A 25,573-nucleotide genomic window follows, 5' to 3' on the forward strand; every position below is an offset into this window, starting at 1 on the left:
GACATGATGGTAGTAAGTGGGGTTTGAACCTGGGTCTTCTGGTTCAAAGGCAAGTGTGTTACCCACTTGGCTACTACCACCCATGTGTCCTGCTCAGGGTTTGAATCTGGGAATTTGTGCCCTTCTGGGTGTGTTGGTGACCACCACCATGGTAAAATGTGAGCTCACATGAAACAAGTAGAAACTTTAGGGCAGGAATCGTCAAGAAGAAGGACCTTCCGTTGCTCTCGAGTGAGCTGGGGTTCGGTGAGGAAGATGTGAGGAACTAAGTATACACTCAAACTTGTGGAACCTGAAGCTTGCATTCATCCACTGCATCCATAAAGCAGCACTGAACAAAAGTATCGTGATTCAGCAGCCTTTACATATTTGGTTCAATGATGCATAAAAATAGACGATGAAGCGCAGATGAAGTGATAGTGGGGAGCACAGAAACGAACAAAATCCTCATCAAACAAAAAAGTGGGTGCTGACTTGTATTAGAGGGCGTGTATTCTGTTCAACCGACGGTATATCCTGCAGCGTTTATACATTTATATTCATGTTTGTACTGTGCAAACTTTTTACGCTGAAGCGAAACTAATGAAAGGTTTTCATCTTCCCAGCAGTAACAGGAAGAGTAAAACGCACACATAATAATGAAATTACATTCAGTTTTCAGCACAAAAAAAAACATCTGCTCCCCGGGCGCCTGTCATGGTGCCCACTGCTCACCAGGGGTGATGGTTAAATGCAGAGGACACGTTTCACCGTGACACTGTGTGCTGCGCTGCTGTGACAATCACGTCACTTTTTACTTTCATAATGAACACATGTACAATTCAGCATATTCACACACACTTTTCTGACTGCAAATTGAAGCTCATTTAAGATATGAATGTCTTATAAATGGTCTGTTTATTTCTTTTCATGTAGAAAATCTCAGAAATCCACCAACGTCTCATAAAATAAAATAATTAAAGTTTTAAAATCAACATTTAAATGTAAAAATTTCACATGAACAAGCAATCAGAATAAAATAAAAGGTATAATAAAATCAATAAAATCTTTATGTTTCTCTCATTTCAATTCCATGGCAAGGCTGGCGAGTGTGTGCATGCAAAGGCAACGGAGACGCGTTTGAGGATCAGAGTGGGCGCGTCTCATGCGTTTGGATTATTCTTCATCAGCTCTACATCTGCCTCCACCATTTCCTTCACAAGCTCCTGCAACACACACACACACACACACACACACACACACACACATTCCATTTACATTTACCTCATTTACCAGACGCCCGTATCCAGAGCGCCTTACATTCAGTAGTTACAGGGACAGTCCCCCCCTGGAGACACTCGGGGTTAAGTGTCCTGCTCAGGGACACGATGGTAGTAAGTGGGGTTTGAACCTGGTTCATAGGTGAGCATGTTACCCACTAGGCTACAAACCCCCACATTTGATTAATAATGTAATGTAATAAAAAATGTAAAATGCTGTAAATGTAAATGTAATTCTGAATACATGGTGTAATAACAGTGATCATGAATTAATAATGTTTAACAACCTGTTTGAAACGCTCTCACCTCAAACGATACACGCCGTGTCCAGCCCAGATCCTTCTCCGCCTTGGAACTGTCACCCTGAAGAAAGTCCTGAAGAAGTAACAAACAAAAACAGCAGCTCAGAGAATGCAGAGATGGCGCCACCTTCTGGTCAAAAGAAGCAACAGAAAAGACACACACTCACCACTTCAGTGGGTCTGTAGTATTTCGCGTCCACCTTCACATGCACAACTCCTGTCTCCAGGCAACGGCCGACCTCACCCTCACCTTTGCCCTCCCACCTGAAAGCCAGAATACAGAAATGAAAAAAGCGTGTTTATGCACATATGTTATGAATGAATAATGTTGCGTGAACCTATATTGCTCAGCGAGTGTGTCAGTGTGCAGGAACTCACACAATGGTCTTGCCCACATGTTTAAAGGCTCGTTCCACAAACTCCCTGACACTGTGAACCTCCCCGGTCGCAATGACGTAATCCTCAGGCTCCTTCTTCTGCAGCATCAGCCACATGGCCTGAGACAGACAGATTACATGCAAGAAGCTCCGTGCAACTTCAGGAGTGAAACCAGTATCCTTTCCAGGATAGAGAGTGTGTACCTCAACATAGTCGCGGGCGTGGCCCCAATCACGCATGGAGTCCAGGTTCCCCAGGCTGAAGCTCTCCGTGAGACCCAGATGGATTTTTGCCACCGAGCGACTGATCTTCCTCGTGACAAAATTTGAGCCTGAAACACACACAGGTCAGGACTCTGCTGGGCATTATTTTCATTGTGTGTGTGTGTGAGTGTGTGTGTGTGTGTGTGTTTCTTACCTCTCCTGGGACTCTCGTGATTGAAGAGGATCCCATTGACAGCGAACATGTTGTAGGCTTCTCTGAAGTTCACAACGATCCAGTAGGCGTATAACTTAGCAGCTCCTGAGAGACAGAAAACGCATATTAATATTTTACTGCATGATGGTGCACAAAACACTGATTCCACCAAAAATACCATATGGGGAACGGGGGTAGAAGGGCGTGGTCTCCTTCTGTGGAATCTCCTGGACTTTGCCATACAGCTCACTGGTGGACGCTTGATAAAAGCGGACATCGTCTGTCAACCCACACGTCTTCACAGCGTCCAGCAGACGCAACGTCCCCACGCCGTCCACGTCCGCAGTGTACTCGGCCAGGTCGAATGAGATCTGATACACACACACACACACACACACACCATCAGTCTGGATGCTGTATACAGCCTTGTGTAAATCTGTGTGTATTGCTGAACAGTGATTTGAGTGATTTTGTGTGCAGTGTAAGTGATGTCATACAATGTTCAAATAGTTCATGTAATAAAGATATTTATATACATATTGCAGTTCTCTCTATGTCATAAAAAATAGGGTGGTAGTAGCCTAGTGGGGTAACACACTCGCCTATGAACCAGAAGACCCAGGTTCAAACCCCACTTACTACCATTGTGTCCCTGAGCAAGACACTTAACCCAGAGTGTCTCCAGGGGGGGACTGTCCCTGTAACTATTGTAAGTCGCCCTGGATAAGGGTGTCTGGTAAATGCCGTAAATGTAAATGTAATAAAACATGATTGTGGTTTTAACCATTTTTGGCAAATTTGTTTAATAGTAGTTGTGCATCATGTGACAGATACAATGACAAAAGTTAAAATTTGTGTAAAAAATATTGTATTAAAACTGTTCATTATTCAAGATTCTAAAGATATTCACTTCATTAAAACTCATGTTCACTAATAAAATATCTGTGTGTGTGTTACCTTGACGTGACTCTGTGCTCCCAGGTTGTAAATTTCTGTTGGTTTCACCTCATTAATGATCTTAACGAGACACGTGCTGTCAGTCAAATCTCCGTAGTGCAACTTCATATCTATACAACAAACACACACACACACACACAGAGAGAGCGCGGTTATTCAATAATTCAGCCGCACACACACCGACTAAGCCAGGCACATCCCCTCAGATGAGTTCAGAGCGTATTCAGTCTCCCACGTCCTCACTGCTAAGGTTGGGGTTTGACACCCTAACATGCCGGAACATTCCGTTCGTTTAATATAGCTAACAAAGTCCCGGCGGAGTGAGAGAGTGAATACCGGATTCAGCCACCACCGCTCAGCAATATAACACACACACCAAAAGAATACGACAAAGACCAGGAAGCCAAAATCACGTTGATACTTTAAAGAGATGGATTGGACGGAATGCTTTTGTTTGTGGGTTGGTTTAGATGAGAAAGAAATAAGCAGGTGAGATGAATAACCAACTCTTCACTTACAGCCGCCCATCTTTCCAACAACTGTTGACAACAAGAACACGTTAGTGTGTCTACACAGTTCAGATATGTGTGTGTATCTGGCTGCTTTCTGACTGTTGTATACGTCCTGGACGTAAACTGGTGTTACAGGTATGTGTGTGTGTGTGTGTGTGTGTGTGAGACTTACTTCCTCCAGTGTGTGTGTGAGGGTTTTGGTAAAGGTGCTCAATGCGGCCGGTGTTAAACGAGCTGGACCTGCGCAGGATGCCGTGGACCTACACACACACACACACACACACAAAAATATGTTGAGATTCATGCAGGACAGATACTGCCCATCAGAGTATTTTGTGAAGAACTAAACTGTAAAAAGCCAACTTGCAAAAAGTTAGTTCAATTAATATTATTGAGTAAAGTAAAATAAGAAGTGTAATTTTTTAAATCAATGAAGACCATTTTGTTCATTCAACAAAGCCAGTTATCATGGTTATATAATATATATTATATAAAAAATGTTTTAATGCAAAGTTACAGGGAGCCTTTTTTTAAGCCATTTTGTCCACTTTACAAAAGATACCAAGTTAGAGAGCTGTGCATGTGGGGCGGAGCTTCCCACAATCCTTTGGGGCAATACTATTCAATTTAAAACTGGGGAAAAGGGGCTTTATTCACTGTAAATTGAGTGGTTAAGGTAAATTTAGGTTAAGCTCAATGACATTTTAATTACAAGAAATAAGTGCATTGAGTTTGTTGGACTGCTACTATGTTATAACAACTTAATATTTTAAGTAATCACAACTAAATTAGTTTTGTTTACTCGATTTATTATGTAAAAGTCGAGTTTACTCAAGTTTACCTTATTATTTGAACTATTTTTTACAGTGTACTGTGGGAGCGGTCATTTTGTTATAACCTACTTAATTGTCTCGGTTTTTGCACATTGGTGGAAGTTTATGAAGGTTAATGTGCGCTTATTGCTGCTTTATTTACACAAACCTGTTTCCTTTTTACTGACCTGAACGAGACCCGTTTTACAGTATAATAGACCTGAATAATACTATTTACACTGCTGGTCTAGGACCAGTGTCTGTCCTTGTAGTACCTCATATCCTTTCTCCAGGAGAAACTCCGCCAGGTAGGACCCGTCCTGAAACACACACACACACGAGTTACGTCATGTCCATCTCTGGCTCAGACCTGGAGAACTGGAGAAGCCGGGATGATGGGAGCAGCAATGCTGCAGCGCAGGTTCTTCCACTTTCCACGTCACGGGCCCATGCCGTCGTTCTAGTTCAGTTATGAAAAGCAGGACACTCTAGACCATTGTCAACGTCACACACAGACACACCCCTTGGAGACACACAGATGTAACATAGTAAGTGTAATAAGTGTGTAACAATGACCTTATAAGTGTGTGTATATATGTTTTACTACTAAAATAATATTCCTTTCCTCTTCTGGTTTTAAAATGAAATCTTTTAAGCTTTTGTCCATAAAAACATACAAACACACACCATGGTCCTGAGGGACAAATACAGATTAAAACATACAAACACACACACTTCCCATTCATTCATCCATCCATCAGTCCCCTTCATAAACACACTTTCTACATCTCTCTCACACACACACACACACACCATGGTCCTGAGCTACAAATACAGATTAAAACATACAAACACACACACTTCCCATTCATTCATCCATCCATCAGCCCCCTTCATAAAAACACTATTTCCATCACACACACACACACACACACACACACACACGCCGCGGTCCTGAGGGAGGATTTACACAGATAAACAGGTTCTGGTCCAACATCCACCTCACCTGCCCGGTGATCCCGGTGATGATGGCCACGCGTCTCGGCTTCGACCCGTTCGCGGCGGCGGCGGCGACGGCGGTGTTCGAGCTCTCGGCCATGTCTCCGGTTGTCCGGCGGGTTCTGCTCTGGTCCACCACGAAACAAAGTGTCCGGTCGCCGCAGCCGCCGCATCCGAAGCAGCTCCGGAGCGACACACACCAGGAAGTGGAGGCGCCAGCCAATCAGAGAGCGGCGAGGTCGTGACGTCATGTGGCTGCTATTCCTCCTCCTTCAGAGAGGCGGCGTGAAAACGCGCCAGGATGGCTTTTCAAGAGCTTTATTTCAATACAATACACCTAAATAAAACGATTATCAGTTAGTGGAGCATCAGCAGAGGTTGGGCCCTGGTTGGGGTATCTAGATGTGAGGAGGAGCAGGTCAGGGTCACAGGGCCTTTACTGTATGGAGATTCAAAATTCACACCATTGACAAATATCATTTATGACTTACAAATAAATGTAACACCGCTCACAAAAGCATTTCTTGACTCCAATTTTTTTTATGATGCACAAATGTCAGTGCAGTTCCATTCATTCACAAATTCCATAAACCTGCATTTACATTTATTTGAGGGTTTTTAAAACTTCTTTTCCCCCCCAAAAGTAGAGTCAAAATGTCTGCAGAGTTTGATTCAATGGTGACAACATTGCACTACTTTTCAAGTGGTGGCTGATGGTCACATCAAGTGAAAAACCTTCTTTTAAATTCAGCAGAAACACAATATCTACCACAACAAAACTCTGCACTCTTTTGTCCTGATTCATTTTATGAAACTTGTGTTTTCGCCAAGTTTACCATTAAATCAATCTCTCAACAAATAAAAACCCCACTAATAAATGTAAGTGTATTCACAAACATACACTTATACATTGGTTTATCGGTGTGTGAATACATGTAACCACTCTGACATTTGAGCATCACAAAGTCGACAAATGCATTTATGAATGGTGTTACATTTATTTGTAAGTCCTAAATTTTATTTGTTGCTGAATGGTGTGATATTTATTTGTTAATTTTTGTTCCATATTACTAATATTCCATATTATAATATTCCATTTTACGGGGCCCTCGGGGTTAAGAAAGCGGCCCCATAACCAGACGGTTGCCGGTTCGAATCCCGGTCTGCCAAGGTACCACTGAGGTGTCACTGAGCAAAGCACCGTCCCCACACACTGCTCCCCGGGTGCCTGTCATGGCTGCCCACTGCTCACCAAGGGTGATGGTTAAAATGCAGAGGACAAATTTCACTGTGTGCACCATGTGCTGTACTGCTGTGTATCACATGTGACAATCACTTCACTTTATACTTTATGTAGATGTTGAGGCGTGCCAGGTGGAAAATTCTATGTTTAGATGTTCCTGGATTAGTTGGGGATTTGCCTGATGGAAAACATGATCTGCGCAGCTTCATTAGTGTTCATCAGTCCGTTTGAGGAGACTGGGGGAAGCGTGACGGCTGTAAAGGAGCAGCAGGGAAGCTGAATGTTACAGGAGTTTCATGCCCGTCATCATCGCTGCATTATGTTCACGACTGCCCATGTTTAGGCATTTACATTTATGGCATTTATCAGACGCTCTTATCCAGAGCGACTTACAATCAGTAGTTACAGGGACAGTCCCCCTGGAGCAACTTAGGGTTAAGTGTCTTGCTCAGGGACACAATGGTAGTAAGTGGGATTTGAACCTGTGACTCTGTAGTCTTCTGGTTCATAGGCAAGTGTGTTACCCACTAGGCTACAGGCATGTTGAGGTCGAGAGGTCAGCTGAGCATTTATGAAATGCACCGTATTCTCCAGCCTGTCAGAATCAGATAAAACACCAAACGATTCAGGATCTTTATTTATCGCTTTACAGTTGCTCAGTGTTTTCAGCTGAGAAGCTGAGTTGAGTGCTGAGCTTCACTTCAAGTAAACTAGACACAAGCACAAAGCCTCTAAACTCATGCACAAACACACGAAACTTCATAAACTCTAGAACACACAGACATACACAGAGATACGTTGGAGGGTGCTTTATAACACACAGCGCGTCGGGTGTGTTCACTAATGTCACATTCACCAGTTCACCCGCTGAGTTAAAGCACCGATTGTCTGATTTGGTAGCGGGCGTGGTCCCGATACGTCTGCAGCAGAGATCCACTGACATCCCCTGAGTATCAGGGCTATTCGGAGTGTAGAGGAAGGACGAAGACGGAGGAGAAACGGTGGAGATGGACGCTGCGCTACACCTGGCCGTGTCACGTATTGACAGGAGGGGTCTAAATCGTCCAGAATTTGAAACAACGAAAAACATCCTTCAAGTTAATCTTCTGGGTGTCAGAAATAATTACAAAAAGGGGATGGATGGGTAGTTAGTTCCTCCTCACCAAGGTACAGATGACCAGCAAGCAGACACTTCTTGTTTGTATCGGTTTATTCATTACTGACCAAGATTTACTAGCGAGGACGTTCCAGGTAAAACTAACAAAATAGGGCCCATAAACGCTCTCACGCTTCAACAGCAGCTCTGTTTAAAACGTGTAATGAGTGAGATGATGGCTGCTCGTTCGTTCAAGTAGGAGGTTTGCAGTGTGTGAGGTGGAGCTGGGATTGGTCCTGGTTTGATAGTTAGAGGTCAGAAGACCCAGAGATCAGCTTCATTTGGATACGCTGAAGGAGCATCTGAAGGTGCTCCTGTGTGACCTGTTATTCCAGTTCTAAAGTGCGGGCGCGCACACACACACACACACACACACACACACACACACAGAGCACTCAGAAAGACAGCCAATCAGATGCTACGGGGCGTTTTCTTTCATCTGTGCTCTGCGCTTTTGCTGAAAGAGAAGCGAATGAAACTGACGTCAGTCACCAGATACCTGCTCTGGGGTGTGGATGCTGCATGTCTCACTGTGTTTTTACCTTTTCGTAGAGTTGGTAGTGAAGACCTCGGTCTGAAAGCCAGGGGTGTTTTAGAGATTGAGATGCACTCATCCTCCAACTGCACACACACACACACACACACACACACACACACACAGTCATGTTTGTGTAACATCTTTATTATAGATGTATAACTACGTCTCTGGAGACGCCACACACCTCTTGCTCTTGACCAGCAGGCGAGTGATGAAGTCTTTGGCCTCGTCTGAGACGTCGGAGAACTCTGTTTCGTCGAAACTCCACTGACAGGACAGGATGTTGTTCAGGGTCTCGTTATCGTCGTCCCCGAGGAACGGAGAGAGTCCGCTCAGCCTGCACACACACGCAAACTTTTACTGTGAGCGTGCAAACAGCGCGCGTGTACGAGCGTGCGAGCGTCCTTACAGCATGTACGCGATCACTCCCAGGCTCCACATGTCCGTCGGGAAGGAGACGAACTCGTAGTTGATGACCTCCGGGGCCAGAAACTCGGGAGTCCCGAAATTCACCCGGAGTTTCTCTCTGGGTTTGTACCTGCAAGGCAGATTCATTTACATTTACAGCATTGACACCCTTATCCAGAGCGTCTTACAGCCAGTAGTTACAGGGACAGTCCCCCCCTGGAGACACTCAGGGTTAAGTGTCCTGCTCAGGGACATGATGGTAGTAAGTGGGGTTCGAACCTGGGACTAATGGTTCATAGGCGAGTGTGTTACACACTAGGCTACTGCCACCCAGATTAATTGATGTATTTTATATAAAAGTGTTCTGATGTTTGTATGTAGTGAAAGTAGATGGTTCCTGATGTTCAGCTGCAGGCTTTAGACCTTCAGAAGGACATCAAATGAAGCATTTTTTTTAAAAGTGTGACAAAACTGTACTTCTGGACAGGATTTACCAGCAGAAAGAAACACGTAAGACCAGTCAGTCCACTGCTGAGTGTGTGTGTGTGTGTGTGTGTGTGTGTGAGAAACCTCACTTCCTGGCCAGCCCGAAGTCGATGATTTTTATTTTATTCGTCTCTCTGCTCACGCACAGGATGTTCTCGGGCTGAAAAGATGATTTAGAACTGAATGAGCTGAAGGAAGTTCACCGTGTGTTATATGACCGGAGGATGGTGGAACGGGTGTGGCTACCTTCAGGTCCAGGTGTAAGATGTACATGTTGTGCATGTGCTGCAGTCCTTCACAAATCTGCCGAATGAACAGAACTGAGTCCAGCTCTGTCAGATTATATCGATCATCTATAATCCGATCAAAGAGTTCTCCCCCATTAACACTGCACACACACATAAGGAAAAAGATGTTGAAATGTGACTTAAATGTACATTTTTAAATATATGTGTGTGTGTGTGTGTGTGTGGGGCAACTCACTATTCCAGAACTAGTGTAAAGTTATGACGCGTCTCAAAAGCAGCATAAAGTTGGATCAGGTTGGTGTGGTTCAGTTGGTTCATGACCTGGATCTCGTTCGTCACAATGTCCTACACACACACACACACACACACAAAGATCCAGCATTATTGTATAAATCTCACCAATACAAAGAGATGTAAAACCACACCCACCCACACACACACCTTGTCTTTCTGAGTCCGGGCTTTGATGATCTTCGCTGCCAGCGTGAGCCCCGACGTTTTCTCCACACACTTGTGCACCTGGCCGAAACGGCCCCTGCCACAACCGGACAGAACAATCCGGTGAATGTCAATGATCTGACAATATTGACAGCATTAATATGGTGGCAACACTGCCTGTGTGTGTAATGAATGGATGTGTGTCATGTGCTTCTGCTCTGAACGTTTCGGCCTCGGCAGCACCAGTACTCCGTTCTGAGTGTGTGTGTGTGTGTGTGTGTGACTGCTGTGTCTCAGTTACACTCTCGGGTAAAAATAAACTGTGTGACTCCGGCAGTTTGCTGCTGGTAGGACTGAACGTTCCGTGAGAGTGAACAGGGAACTGAGCAGAATGAAGAGTGGGATGAATACTGGACGAGGTGTTAATGGCCTTTTGTTCCTCTGGAATTCCTCTGAAAATGCGTGTGTGTGTGTGTGTGTGTGTGTGTGTGTGAGTCCTACCCGCCCAGCACCTCGTCGGTGTAGATGGTGTAATAGTTGTTGATCTGGTGCGAAGTCACCATCACGACTCGATGGTCGAAGGGGGCAGGAGGGGGAGGCGAGGAGTCTGGGGGCAGAGAGAAGGACAGAAACACCTTCTCACTTCTCATTTACATAAACTTCGCTTTATACGGTCCGGTATACAGAAAGACGAAACAACCAGCGTCCAGTTACAGCGAGACAAGCACTAATAGGACACATGTCCCCAGGCCATAAGGATGCTTAACCAGGACACGGCACCACACCTCATCCCTCCCAACCCCGTAACCTGTTACTGCCTGTTATAGGACGGTGGAGGAAGGTGAATAGCATGTTTATGGACATTTGAACAGGTCCCTGCTGCTCCGTCTCAAGTAGTCTCAGATGGGAGGAATTAGTAATGATTTCTCAGGGAGCCCAGCCCCTGGACGTCACATTCTGTGTCCTTTGTTCTCTTTGAACATAAATATATGCTTGCATTTGTAATTTGACTACTTTTTAATGGTCTCGTTCCCCTTTTGTTTTATTTATATTATAACTTGAATATCTTCTATCTATTCACATGGTTCAGGATGCATTTGACTGAGTGTGGTACTGATATAACTATGCACATGAAGAATAAAATCTTCCAACAGGGGGCATCTTTCACCTTGAGTGTAAGAGTGATTATTTCTGGTGAAAGTAGTATTTTTACTAATAAATTTTTACTAATAATAATTTTAAATACTAAGTAGTATTTTAGTAATTACCCGTCCCTCCAGGACTTCGCAGTGTCGCGATCGCAACAATTAACGCCAATTCAGCCACAACTTTTTTTTCGTTTTTCACTTTTGTCGAAATCACCGCAACTTTCTTTGTGCACTTTTGACTGATGGCAGCAGTTCCTACATTTTGTGTTGCTCAAACATAACAGGTTTTACTTCTGTGTTACTGAACATGCAGACATGAGTGGCAGAAATATTGCTCATTTACGCTCAAAACCGACAGTTTCCCAGCGTTCTGCGAGAAAGTGTGGTTGCATGTCCCGCGGCCAGGCCGATATTCACTAGGCCTACCGGCCGGTCGTAAGGTCGTAATGCTATGTCGGCGTGGAAAGGTCCTTCCGGTAAGATGCAGCGGCCTCTCCGGTTCCACAATGGTCTTTTTGTGTATTCTTCTGTTTTTCAGCGCACCAAAGCGCATCGGGGAAAACTCTTCCAGCTTCGTACATACAGGATGATTTATCTATGAATGCACCGTTACGTTTTGCACAACCGCATTTGCACTATTTTACTTTTACACATTTATTATTCATTTCAGTAGTTTAGCGCTGTCTGTCTCATTGTTGTCTACATGTTTTAGTTAAATGTTATTCTTGCACTGCCTCCGTCCCCGTTGGCACTTTATGTTTGTCTGTGTCGCACACGTGCACTTTATGTCACATTATGTAACTTTGTTAAATTGTTTAATGTGTTACGTGTAGCACCAGGTACCGGAGAAGCGTTATTTCCTTTCACTATGTACCGTCTAACATGTGTATAGCTGAAATGATGATAAAGTCCACTTCAACTCATGATAGACTGAGTTTTCTTATAGTGTATAATGCAACTTCTACCGACAGAACGTGTTCAGCAAGGCAACTGAAGCGCTGCATTATGGGATCTGTAGTTTGTGTGTTATCAGTGCATCATATTGCCGGGTCCTAATTATTGATCTATAATAAGTGATCTCATGTGGCCCACGGGTCGCGAGTTTGACACGTCTGTATTACGTCATGCATTGATTGGCTGTAAAGGCACGTCAGACGACTGCGTATGTCTGCCAGCCAGATGAAAACAGAGATCTGTACCCTGGCATGCTAACAAAATAACTAAAGTGAAGCGGTAAAGGTGTAAAATTATAGTACAATTTGGGATTTTTGAAATTTCAGATATTTGATATATGATATTTTACATCGTACAGAGGGTAAAAGCAGCCGAGGCGAATCGTCCTGACAAAGTCTCGCTTATTTCAGCAGTTTCTTCGAAAAAATGTTGCTGCAAATTCAGGCATTTTAGATTGCATAAATGACAAAAGAGTAATGGCAAAATCCCAGATGGACTGATTTACAGTTACATGGAGATCCCATTGATAACAATCTGAGGTTTATTATGCACTGCATGTGTCACTCGTGGTACTCAGTGATTTCACAAGATGAGGAAATATTCATTTCATCAAATTTATCTGATCGGATCATTCTGATTCTGATCAGGGGCAGTGGTGAGGTTAAGGAAGCGGCCCTGTAATCAGAAGGTTGCCGGTTCGAATCCACACACTGCTCCCCGGGCACCCGTCATGATACCCACTGCTCACTCAGGGTGATGGTTAAATTCAGAGGACACGTTTTACTGTGACTCTGATGCGGATGTAAAAATCCGTGAGTGCTCATTGGAGAAGCGTGAGTGGCTTGATTCAGCGAGAGTTTGTCCAGAATGCGAATACCGTAACTACGGGCTCGCAAGATGGTGCAGGGGCTTCAGCTTTTGCCAACTGGAGTGTCAGCGTGAGCTTGAGCTCAGAAAGTTGGAGCAGGAGGTTGGAATGGAACATGACTAAGTACCAGTGTAAGCACTGAGTGTGCTTTTGCGTAAAGCTCCCGTTCGGGTTAAGTCTAGGACACAGTTATAATAGTTTTGGATTTTTCATTAGTTTAAGTTTTTATTTTGTTTAGATTTTTTTTTTCAAATTCAGTTAGTTTTAATTAGTTTTTAGAGGAAGATTTACTAGTTTTTATTAGTTTTGATATTTTGAAATTGCTTAGTTTTAGTTTAGTTTTTATTAGTTACAGTGTTATTTTTTTTTTTTTGTAAATTAGGATATTTGTCAGGTGCATGAATCAAAATCACCAGAATAGCCTTATCCATCTTAGCTCCGATAAGGTTATTGACTCTTGCAGCTCCGGGTGTTTTTAATTTTGGTTCGAGTGAAGTGGTGAACTTTTTGAAGGTAATCGAGCCACACAGTCGTGTAGACATTCCAGTCTTAATAAACAGATTTACCAATGCTTCTTCTCATTTGTGGTGTTCCTGCATATTTACTAGCAGGCAGCTACTTGGTCCATTATGGATGCTGTAGTACCACGTTCCTTTCCCATGTTACCTGGCCTGGCTACCGCTTCTCTTTCGGCGGAGGGCGGGCGAGAGGCTAGCTTGTTCAGGTACTCTTGGTTCGCCTTTTTGTGTGAGCTTTTCAAATGGACTTTCAGATTCGTGGGGTTTTTCCCCTTGAGAAGTATTCCACATATTGTATCACCTGCTTCTACAACAAGGCACTTACTTTTATTTTTGCCACTGTCATAATCAAAGAAATCCCAAATAGGACTTTCTGCCGCTTTCTTCCGACTTTCGCTGCAGCCATCACGCTAGCTGGCGGCGTCACGGACAGACTATGGACACGTGACGTCACAGACCACGTGTTACCATAATGGTCAAAAACCTGGCTTAAAACTGGCAGCGTGAAGTAAATAGATTTTAATTCAACCCAAAAGGCTTATTACAAAGACGAAAACGAAGGACGTTTTTGCTATAATATTAGTTCGTTTAAGTTCGTTTTGTATACACACAAAACAGTTTCAGTTAGTTTTCGTTTTTTTTTTAACTCTTTATTTCAGTTAACGAAAATGCTTTTTCAACTTTAGTTTTATCGTTCGTTTCCGTTAACTATAATAACCTTGGTCTAGGACGACTGTTGTATGGGTGTGCGTCTGTTTGTGGGCCTATTGTCTCTTAGGGTATTAGTCCCCAGAGCAGTGTGGAGTGCCCAGTTCGCCCTATTATTTTTCCCCATCACTGACATTTTGTATTTCTGTGGAAAGCATGAAGAAAAACAGGAATGCAGCCATGCTTACCAATAATATACTCTCCAGGAAGTGAGTCTGTCGCTTTCTGTGGCTCTTGCATTAACTCCACCCCCACAGACAAAAGCTCCGCCCCCTGTTCTGAACTCCTGCCATCTTCTTCACTCTCCTCCTCCACTGCCAGGTGTTTCTCAGGGACAGGTGTGAAGCCGGTCAGCTCCGTAGAACTTTGAACAAAATAGTTCAAAAGTTCTCATTACTCTGATTGTGACCAATCAAAAGCTCAGAAAAACAGACAGCATCATGTTGCGTCAGGTGCAGCGCAGTTGCCTCATCCAGACATGCAGTCAAGGAAACATGACTTCACTCATCTTTATTCATGGTTAACATGGTTGATCAAACATCAGCAGAATAATTACATTTACTGCGTTTACCAGACGCCCTTATCCAGAGCGACTTACAGTCAGTATTTACAGGGACAGTCCCCCCCTGGAGACACTCAGGGTTAAGTGTCTTGCTCAGGGACACGATGGTAGTAAGTGGGATTTGAACCTGGGTCTTCTGGTTCATAAGCGAGTGTGTTACCCACTAGGCTACTACCACCCCAGATATTTACCTGTGTGTGAAGCGTGGCTCCGCCTCCTCCAACCGTTCCTTTGTGGTAACCATCCGTCCTTTGCTCCCCTCTTCCTCCAGATGCCTGTCTCCCCTGAACTCATCTGTCTTAGACGGCTGTGCATCTGGATGGATGTGGTTGCTATGGGAACGTTGGATATTTTGATGGTTGAGTGTCTGTACCAATTCTACAGGCAGGAGGAATAAACACAAATGAAAGTGAAGTGATTGTGAGACACTGCAGCACAGCACACGGTGAAACGTGTCCTCTGTATTTAACCATCACCCTAGGTGAGCAGTGGGCGCCATGATAGGCAGGACAGGACCTTCATCAAGGGGACCTCAGTGGCACCTTGGCAGCTCGGGATTCGAACCGGCAACCTTCCTTAACTGCCAGGCCACCACTGGCCCAATAAGGATCTGAACTGGCCATGCACACACACGTATAGGACATGTGCACAAAAATTGTCACTGGTGCACAAAACAACCTGAAACGGTTCTACATCAGAGAGAACAGGTTCCAGGAAGTGAAGGACAAACCTGTTCTAGCCGGAACCCCGTCCTCCTTCTGCAGTGGGAACGCTCCGGTAACACAGCTCTGCTCTGCATGGCCGCGCCCCTGGACCTGAACACACAGACAGGGCCCTGAATGCGGTTCTTTACACGGGAACTTGATGCCAAAATTAAGTACACGCAGACTGTTCTTCATAATGCACTACGTGTTCACACTGAGGAATGAAAGGAATACGTTAATCTGGATTCAGCAGTAACAAAAAATGAGAATTAATCTTGATCAGTTCTTGAGACAAAAGCTTGTTATAACACTTAATAATGCTGCAGAAGCAAGCCTGGCAAAGAGCCTGGGGTCGTAACCTCACACCCGCACACACACACTGAAGGCGCTTCCCATTCACATGAAATGAGGCAACGCCACTGAATTGTGGGTCCATCGCTTTGTGTTGCTTGGCGTTGCTTGTGACAGAAAGTTCAAAAGCTTACACTTCAAGTCAAAACCACGTTTACAGCACTTATCAGGCAGCCTTCCGATTACGGCGATTCTGTCGGGTTTATTGCAGCTCAGCTGGCACTGTTGTCACGAGCAGGAGACACGACTGGTGACGCTCCCGCCCGTGATGCATGTTCAACACGTTCTCTACGGTCAGCTGCTGGTCTAGTTGATTTTCTGGTTTGCTTTTATAAATATTTCTACCTGCTTTTAAACACAATTTTATAATTTTATCCGGATTTGTTCGATTGTTCACACATTTCGATATTTATTATAGTATTAATATCCCGCTATGCTATGTATTCATGTTAATAGAGCGTTAAACAGAGAAGACGACACTGCCAGCCACAGCGCCACCAGCTGAAGTAGGTGCAGGAATTCTGGGTAATTAGATGCAAGACGATATGCGGAATGTTTACAGGCAAACAGCAGAAATGTAAACCGCAGCTACTGTGTGTGTGTGTATGTGTGTGTGTATCACTAAGTGCTGACAGCTCATAAAATCCTTAACGCCTGTTTAAATGCACACTGGGACTGAGTGGCACTCTGGATTTCACCACGTGCACACACACACACACACACACACACACACACACACACGTGTTGGTTTTGTAGCTGTACGAGAACTTGTTGCAATAACCCTGAAGTAAAAAAAGTCCTGTTAATTTATTTTATTTTATTTTAACTTTGGATCTTGGTTTGAAACCACTTCAGTGACATTTCAGGAGAAGCACACACACATTAATTCCAATGATAGTCAATTTAGAAATTTACACAATCAGTCAGTTTTGCATTGGAGATTAACTGCGAAGGACAGTAAATACTTGTGTTTTCAGTATGATTTTGCGCCTCATGCATGAGCAGCAATGTGATGATAACAGAACCTGTTACCTCTCTGTTTGATGGACCACACGAATCAATCCTTTCATCTTTCATCTAAAGGATAATCTTATCTTATCTTATAACACTGCAAGCACCCTGAACATCTGACCTCTGACCCCCTGATGAACGTTTTCATTCAGAAATACTTTTTACAGCGATGTCATGTAATAAATAATGAAGTGTAAAGAAGTGTAATGAAGTGTAATGACGTGTGTGTGTACCTGCTGTCGCTGTTCAGCTCCTTTCTTTCTGCCGTAGGTCAGAGCGCTCCACAGTCGTCTCCACAGAAAGGAGGCGATGAGACACACACTTCCCACGATCCACACATCCTGATCGCACAAAAATCTCTCCATACCACACACACACACACACACACACACACCTCTCGCTTTGTCTCTGTGCTCCTGGGCTTGTTGTTTACAGCAGCTTGGAAGCTGACAGTCAGAGGTCTGCAGTGTGTGTGTGTGTGTGTGTGTGTGTGTGAAGGGGGGTCCCTATAAGGAGAGTCCTGCCTGTCTAGAAGATGAAACCGGGACAGGTGGAGTCCAGCTACAGTATCTGTGTGTGGGTGATAGCATGACTGTGTGTCTAGTGTGTGTGAGTGTGTGTGTGTTTGTGCGCACACACGTGTCATTTAGAATGTGGGTTGTTTGTGTATATGTGTGCACAAGTTGTTTCATGTCTTGCGTTTCATGGGCGTGTGAGTGTGTGTGCATGTAGATTAATAAAGGATCATATTATATTATCTTTTATGCTAAAAAAAAAAGCTCAGAAATGATCAGCTACATGACATGGAGCAGCAATTTAATATATACAGTATATAGATTTTGTTTGATTAATTTTCTTGTTAAATGCTGTTCTGTCGCCTGCCTTTTTCAGATGCACCACATGATGGCGCCCACAGCACCACTTCAGCACTCAGAATTACACCCCACGCCAGTCAGAAGTTCCAGTTACATTCCTGGTAAATACTGGCATCTGTGGGGAATTTAGTAAAAACCCCTTCTAGGTTTACAGTGTCATAGTGTTGAGCATTTTGAGGTAAACATGTATAAAAGTAGCTACATACTCATTTGTGGTTCAAAATCGCCATTCTATGGTGGAAAAACTGCAAATAATTCATCCAAATTCATTTAGACACAGCAAACGTGCCAGTGTCCTCACCCTAAACAGCGTCAAATTTAACAGTAGATAAGTCATAGTCACTCCAAGCCCATATTTATGGTAAAATTATAATAACTTTAAAATATTTACTGTAAACAACAGGCCGTATTTTACTGTAAAACGATCAGGGTGATTGAACCGCCATTAACTGCATTTTGTATGGAAAAGGAAAGGAAAGGAAATTTGAATGTTGCATGTTACATGGGGGTTAAATGTAGGTGGACGTCCATCTCCGTGACGTTCTTGTTAAGACAGAAATATATTTGGTGTGAGCTACGTATGCGGATCCGTACACAGTTGTGTTGTTAATGTTCGATATACAGTTGTGGCCAAAAGTTTGGTAGTAACCTAGTCAGTAACACACTTGTGATCAATCGGACTGACGATCCAGGTTCAAACTCCACTTTCTACCTTCGTGTCCCTGAGCAGGACACTGTCCCCGTCAATACTGATAATAAGACACTCTGCACATTAAATGTCATGTAAAAGTTTTTTTCACAAGGTTTGCTGCTTCACTGTTTTTAGGTCTTTTACTCTATTTAAGAATAATTCCAAGCATTTTATAAATTTCAATGGTTTTTATTGACAATTACATCAAATTTATACAAAGAGTCGATATTTGCAGTGTTGACCCTTTATTTCAAGACCTCTGCAATTCACCCTGGCAGGCTGTCAATCAACTTCTGGGCCAAATCTTGACTGACGGAGACCCGTTCCTTCATAACCAGTTTGTCAGAATTTGTGTGTTTTTGTTTGTCCCGGCCATGGACCCAAAATTTCAATGTTCTGTTCCCCGAGCCACTTAGTTCTCACTTTGTCCTGATGATACGGTGCTCCATCAAGCTGGAAAATGTTTCGTTGTTCACCAGACTGTTCTTGGACGGTGGGGAGAAGTTGCTGTCGGTTCTTTATTCACGGCTGTGTTCTGGGGTAAATTTGTGGGTGAGCCCCACTCTCTTGGATGAGAAGCAGCCCCACACATGAATGGTCCTTACTGCTTTACTGTTGGACAAGATGCCCCAAACAATCAGAAAGGGTCTTCATCAGAGAAAATGACTTTACCCCCGTCCTCAGCAGTCCGTTTCCTGTACCTCCTGCAGAATATCAGTCTGTCCTTGATGTTTTTCTTGGAGAGAAGTGGCTTCTTTGATGCCCTTCTTGACACCTCCAAAGGTCTTCGCGTCTCTATGTGTGCAGATGCCCTCACACCCTCCATAATAATCGAACCGCCTCACCGGTTTGCTCGTTTACCGCGCAAGCCATCGGGTTGGGTTGGGTGGAGTTTTCTACTCCACCCCACCCTCATGTAGGCTCTGCGTGTGGATTACATAAATAATCAGATAGAAACAGGAAGTGACTGTTGAAGAGGAGGAACTTCACACCCAGACATGTTTTTTTCTTTTAAATTTTTGTTAATGAGATGCTGTGTGGCAAATACAGAATTACAGATTCTGCTTTTTCGTTGCTCAACTCACTAGCATGATGGATTTATGTGTGTGTGTGTGTGTGTGTGTATTTACCTCTTTTCGTTCCCAGTAGCAACGCAGAAACTGCACTCTTAGTTTGGTCAGTCTCCCTGAAGCCACGCCCCCCTCCATAAAAAGTCTGGCCCTTGTCACGACCTCGGCCTTCCTCACCCCGCAGCCTGACTCCAGAGGGACGAGACAAAGGGAGGATGAGCCGGCGGTCCCGACACAACATGACTACACACACACGCGTCTAAAAGCGCAGATGGTACCAAAGTAAGAAGCCCAGTGGGGTGAAGAGCAGCGGAGAGATGAGGAAATGGGACCTGCAGTTTCAGACTGACGACTGGGATTACTGTATTTACGGGATGTTTTCTGCAACGTTGAAGAGTTTAAAAGAAGGAAATGGGGATCAATGATGGATGGATGATGGATGGATGACGGCAGGAGTGTGTACTGTGTCACGCTGTCAGTGTGACTCTCACACTCGTCTCATTCCACAGAATTAACTCTAAATCCTCATTTACACCTCAGATATAAATAGAGTCCTGCTGCCGTCACTCACACACACACACACACACACACACACACATAGCTTCTGACCCAATATAAAACACACACCAGTCTAATGCATAAAATTCACCCCCCACACACACTCTCTCACACACACACACACACACACACACATACACACATAGCTTCTGACCCAATATTAAACACACACCAGTCTAATGCATAAAATTCACCCCCCACACACACTCTCACACACGCAAACACACAAAAATCTCCTGCTCCATCATTAAAAATATCACACTCTAATTTAATACATTACACACACACACACACGATTACAAAAGCATCTACAGACAGCAACTGACCCGACATTAATCAGGACACACACACACACACACACTCGCACACACACACATACACACACAGATATATATAAATAAAAAGTCACAAACCTCTACTGACATTGAACACACAACCACACACACCACTCCTGGCATTAAACTGAGTAAACAAGGAAATGTTTTACATGCCAACACACACATATATTACGTTCCCGAAACTTCACCTCAAGCAGCAGATGAAAGTGGACTCGCTTCTACAGAAGATCCAGGCGTTCATCTACATCAACAAGATGTACACACACACACACACACACACACACACACTCACCAGAAAACAGTGATGTGATGTTCAGTCCCTCTCTCTGTCATCTCTCCTTCTGGCCACCAAAGCAGCGCCCAAGTAGAGAGAGAGAGAGAGAGAGAGAGAGAGAGAGAGATGGAGTGAGAGAGAGAGAGAGAGAGAGAGAGACAGTAGACAAGCCTTCTGTTGTTAAATGTTTATTTCATACAGTATCTCCAGTATAAAAGTTAACACCCCTCAGATGTTGGTAGATCATTTATTAGAAAGTTCCTTGGAACAACACTGGAGATGTGATACTTTAATACAGTCAGTGTCCAACTGTCCAGAGTAAATTTACTGACCCCTCAAAATAACATTAATGTCTAAACCGCTGGCAACCAGAGTATAAAATATGTCTAGTCACTTTTGCGAGATACAGAGGTAACTATTTACAATGCTTGTTGCTTGCTGGGTGTTTTGTGAGCCCTGGCTGTAATAAACATTGTTTGATCTTATTAATAAACTATTTATTTTACTTAGTAACTTATTATGTGTATGAAAATGCAGAACTATACACAAAAGAATCCATAGTATACACACAGAGTCGGTGTCGCTGTGTGTGTCTCTCTCTCTCTCTGTGTGTGTGTGTGTGTGTGTGGAAGGGGAGAAGTGTGTATAGATGTAAAGCTGTGTGTTGAGAAGGACTGTTGGTGTGTTTGAGTGTGGTATTGTGTGTGTGTGTGTGGGAGGGGAGAAGTGGAAGTGTGTATAGATGTAAAGCTGTGTGTTGAGAAGGACTGTTGGTGTGTTTGAGTGTGGTATTATGTGTGTGTGTATGTGTGTGTGTGTGTGGGAGGGGAGAAGTGGAAGTGTGTATAGATGTACAGCTGTGTGTTGAGAAGGACTGTTGGTGTGTTTGAGTGTGGTATTATGTGTGTGTGTATGTGTGTGTGTGTGTGGGAGGGGAGAAGTGGAAGTGTGTATAGATGTACAGCTGTGTGTTGAGAAGGTGAGAACATGAGAATGGAGAGTCTAAAGTTCACAAGGTAATAACACAATATAAGACACACACACATACACACACTCAAACACACCAGCATTCCTTCCCCTCCCACACACACACACACACACACACTCAAACACACCAGCATTCCTTCTCAACACACAGCTATACATCTATACACACTTCTCCCCTCCCACACACACACACACTCAAACACACCAGCATTCCTTCTCAACACACAGCAATACATCTATACACACTTCTCCCCTCCCACACACACATTTATCACCATGTGGCGTAAGGCAGTTTTGTGGGTGTGGGACGGGTATTAAAGGCAGACTGACGACACACACACACACACACACACACACACCGCTGACTGCAGTAAGTATGACTTCCTTCTGTTCTCAGTTTGGCATTATTGTTCTTTAGGGAGAGAGACAGAGAGAGAGAGAGCGAGTGTGTGTGACACACACACCCTTTTAAACAACTGAAACTCATTCATTCATTCATTCATAATGCAGAGAGAGTGAAGTGAAGTACAATGTGTGTCTGACCTTTCTCAGCTGTTCCCTCTGTGACCCCGCCCTGGACACACCCCTGCTATGGACACCCTGAGTCAGGCGAATGGCGCCTTCGCGCTGCACCTGTATCGGGCACTGAGCGACGCCGGTGGGAGCCTGTTCTTCAGCCCGCTGAGCATCAGTGCCACCCTCGCCATGGTCCAGCTGGGAGCACGGACACACACCGAGAAAGAGCTGGGAGAGGTGCACACACACACACACACACACACACACACACATAACCGTGTTGTATACCTTCATCACCATACCAACAGTGCAGTTATGGCTGTGTGTGGTCAAAGTTCAGCAACCATGAACAACCACCATCTCTCTGTGTGTGTGTTCAGGTTTTACGCTTTAAACAGGTGCCCGATCTTCACTCACACTTCCAACATGTGGTGTCTGAAATCTCCGCCCCCACATCCTCCCACCTGCTCAAGGCAGCCAATCGGCTCTACGGGGAGATAACGTTCAGCTTCCTGCCGGTGTGTTGCGCTGCGATCTGAGCGCTTATCAGTAGAAGAAAATGTCATTTTTTATAAGTGGGAAGTACGACTTCCTACAGGTGAGACGTGTTCAGAGTGGAAACAGCGCCAGAAGCGCGACCAGTGGCCAGTCATGTGTATTACAGGTGTACTGTGAAGCGTTGGTTCAATGTCATGTGACAGAAACGCTGAGGTTGGGTTCAAGTGTTTTACTTCTCTGATGTGTGAATGTGTGTGTGTGTGTGTGTGTGTGTGTGTGTGTGTGTGTAGAATTATTTAAGCTCAGTTCTGAAACATTACCATGCCGAGCTGCAGGAGGTTGACTTTGTCGGCGCGGCAGAACAAACACGACTGGCCATCAACAAGTGGGTTCAGGACAACACAGAGGGTAAGAGTCAGACTTGCATAGATTATGGAAATGGTTCAAAGAATGAAAACTGGAGACAAATAACATTTATGGAAATTTATAAAAAAAACAAAAACAAACAAACAACACCTCCTGCTACATTTGGTGCGCAGAAGAACCTGACGGAAGCTGGATATTTTTTAAATGTCACCAGAATCAAGTATCATGGCCTGCCTTGTAATCACATGATGATGTGGATCTATGATGAAATACAGTATATACAGTAGAACCCATGTGTAGCTGTAAAGCAACTGGCCTCTAGGGGTCAGTATTGAGTGTGTGTGTGTATGTGTGTGTGTGTGTCTGATCTGTACTTGCTGCACGGTTTCATTAGGGAAGGTCCGTGAGCTGCTGAAGTCGGGGATGGTCAGTGCAATGACGCGCCTGGCGCTGGTCAACGCTGTTTATTTTAAAGGCAGCTGGATGCACCAGTTCAACAAAGAAGAAACAAAAGAGATGCCTTTTAAAATCAATCAAGTAGGATATGGACCCACATACACACACACACACACACACACACACACACAGTACCAATACAATACCAATAAACTGTTTATTGCAGAATTCATTATTCATGGAACAATGACATGATGTGTGTAGAGAAAGAGACTCACACAACATTATTATTGCAACACAATATTATTCTCCATCTCTAAACTTTAACTTACTGACACTTTTACTTTTTTATCATTATTATTTGCATGTTTTACACTTTCAGAGTAACTGTTGGAAAGACAAAAATTCATGAATTGAAAGTGAGGTGGTTGTCATTGTGAGACACTGCAGGGGAGCAGCGTGTGGGGACGGGACCTTCATCAAGGGGACCTCAGTGGCACCTTGGCGTTCGGGATTCGAACCCGCAACCTTCCGATTACAGATTTAGTTTCACTGCTGCCTTTAATCTCATTTCGTTTCCTTGCGTGTGTGTACATGTGCACTTCTTTGTGTGTTCATGTGTGTGTCTGTGTGTAGAACGTGAGTCGCCCGGTGCAGATGATGTTCCAGGTGAAGAAGCTTCCTCTCCGCTTCATTCCGGAACAGAACCTGCAGGTTCTAGAGCTGCCGTATGAAAAGGAGACGCTCAGCATGTTCATAGTTCTTCCCAACGAAAGCAAGAGAGGAGCGGACCCACTCATCCAGGTGTGTGTGTGTGTTTATTACCGTCTTAATTAAGGGCGTGTATTTGTGTATCGTGTTTGTGTATTTATGAGCGTGGTGTATTTGTGTATGATTGTGTGTGTAATTTGTTTCTGTGGTGTGTGTGTGTTTATGAGCACGGTGTATTTGTGTATGATTGTGTGTGTAATTTGTTTCTGTGGTGTGTGTGTGTGTGTGTGTGTGTGTTTATGAGCACGGTGTATTTGTGTATGATTGTGTGTGTAATTTGTTTCTGTGGTGTGTGTGTGTGTGTGTGTGTTTATGAGCACGGTGTATTTGTGTATGATTGTGTGTGTAATTTGTTTCTGTGGTGTGTGTGTGTGTGTGTTTATGAGCACGGTGTATTTGTGTATGATTGTGTGTGTAATTTGTTTCTGTGGTGTGTGTGTGTTTATGAGCACGGTGTATTTGTGTATGATTGTGTGTGTAATTTGTTTCTGTGGTGTGTGTGTGTGTGTGTTTATGAGCACGGTGTATTTGTGTATGATTGTGTGTGTAATTTGTTTCTGTGGTGTGTGTGTGTTTATGAGCACGGTGTATTTGTGTATGATTGTGTGTGTAATTTGTTTCTGTGGTGTGTGTGTGTGTGTTTATGAGCACGGTGTATTTGTGTGTGATTGTGTGTGTAATTTGTTTCTGTGGTGTGTGTGTGTGTGTGTGTTTATGAGCACGGTGTATTTGTGTATGATTGTGTGTGTAATTTGTTTCTGTGGTGTGTGTGTGTGTGTGTGTTTATGAGCACGGTGTATTTGTGTATGATTGTGTGTGTAATTTGTTTCTGTGGTGTGTGTGTGTGTGTGTTTATGAGCACGGTGTATTTGTGTATGATTGTGTGTGTAATTTGTTTCTGTGGTGTGTGTGTGTGTGTTTATGAGCACGGTGTATTTGTGTATGATTGTGTGTGTAATTTGTTTCTGTGGTGTGTGTGTGTGTGTGTTTATGAGCACGGTGTATTTGTGTATGATTGTGTGTGTAATTTGTTTCTGTGGTGTGTGTGTGTGTGTGTGTGTGTGTGTGTGTGTGTTTATGAGCACAGTGTATTTGTGTATGATTGTGTGTGTAATTTGTTTCTGTGGTGTGTGTGTGTGTGTGTGTGTGTGTGTGTGTTTATGAGCACAGTGTATTTGTGTATGATTGTGTGTGTAATTTGTTTCTGTGGTGTGTGTGTGTGTGTTTATGAGCACGGTGTATTTGTGTATGATTGT

General features: G+C 43.8%; 3 protein-coding genes across 7 annotated transcripts in view; 1 reads left to right on the forward strand and 2 right to left on the reverse strand.

The window, feature by feature from the left end:
- Positions 1-878: 878 nt before the first annotated feature.
- On the reverse strand, positions 879-5,834 carry gmds (GDP-mannose 4,6-dehydratase). Of its 2 annotated transcripts, XM_028967841.1 has the most exons (12): positions 5,644-5,834; positions 4,913-4,957; positions 3,998-4,085; positions 3,832-3,852; positions 3,314-3,423; positions 2,535-2,727; positions 2,357-2,461; positions 2,143-2,270; positions 1,940-2,058; positions 1,729-1,825; positions 1,566-1,634; positions 879-1,205 (listed from the first exon to the last, which is right to left on the reverse strand). In XM_028967841.1, the coding sequence occupies exons 1-12, from the start codon at positions 5,734-5,736 to the stop codon at positions 1,143-1,145; spliced, it is 1,131 nt and encodes a 376-aa protein (XP_028823674.1). In that variant the 5' UTR covers positions 5,737-5,834; the 3' UTR covers positions 879-1,142. The 2 variants fall into 2 exon arrangements, with proteins under 2 accessions (XP_028823674.1, XP_028823675.1); XM_028967842.1 differs by lacking the exon at positions 3,832-3,852.
- Positions 5,835-8,071: 2,237 nt separating this feature from the next.
- Positions 8,072-20,911, reverse strand: mylk4b (myosin light chain kinase family, member 4b). 4 transcript variants are annotated; one of them, XM_028967862.1, is made up of 14 exons: positions 20,802-20,911; positions 19,674-19,802; positions 15,642-15,726; positions 15,103-15,289; positions 14,538-14,713; positions 10,655-10,760; positions 10,157-10,250; positions 9,951-10,060; positions 9,714-9,855; positions 9,557-9,627; positions 8,983-9,111; positions 8,758-8,910; positions 8,578-8,656; positions 8,072-8,492 (listed from the first exon to the last, which is right to left on the reverse strand). In XM_028967862.1, the coding sequence occupies exons 2-14, from the start codon at positions 19,749-19,751 to the stop codon at positions 8,454-8,456; spliced, it is 1,449 nt and encodes a 482-aa protein (XP_028823695.1). In that variant the 5' UTR covers positions 19,752-19,802; positions 20,802-20,911; the 3' UTR covers positions 8,072-8,453. The 4 variants fall into 4 exon arrangements, with proteins under 4 accessions (XP_028823695.1, XP_028823696.1, XP_028823693.1 ...); XM_028967863.1 differs by having other exon boundaries at positions 19,674-19,798; positions 20,802-20,883; XM_028967860.1 differs by lacking the exon at positions 20,802-20,911 and adding an exon at positions 20,585-20,612.
- Positions 20,912-22,102: 1,191 nt separating this feature from the next.
- Positions 22,103-25,573, forward strand: part of serpinb1 (serpin peptidase inhibitor, clade B (ovalbumin), member 1) — a 3,921-nt gene continuing 450 nt past the window's right edge. The window contains exons 1-6 of the mRNA XM_028967903.1: positions 22,103-22,140; positions 22,323-22,523; positions 22,667-22,804; positions 23,075-23,192; positions 23,545-23,687; positions 24,183-24,350. Of these exons, the coding sequence (XP_028823736.1) occupies positions 22,362-22,523; positions 22,667-22,804; positions 23,075-23,192; positions 23,545-23,687; positions 24,183-24,350 (729 nt within the window). The 5' untranslated portion in view covers positions 22,103-22,140; positions 22,323-22,361. The remainder of the gene's footprint in view (positions 22,141-22,322; positions 22,524-22,666; positions 22,805-23,074; positions 23,193-23,544; positions 23,688-24,182; positions 24,351-25,573) is intronic.

This window comes from Denticeps clupeoides, unplaced genomic scaffold, assembly GCF_900700375.1.
Source record: "Denticeps clupeoides unplaced genomic scaffold, fDenClu1.1, whole genome shotgun sequence".
NCBI lineage: Eukaryota > Metazoa > Chordata > Actinopteri > Clupeiformes > Denticipitidae > Denticeps > Denticeps clupeoides.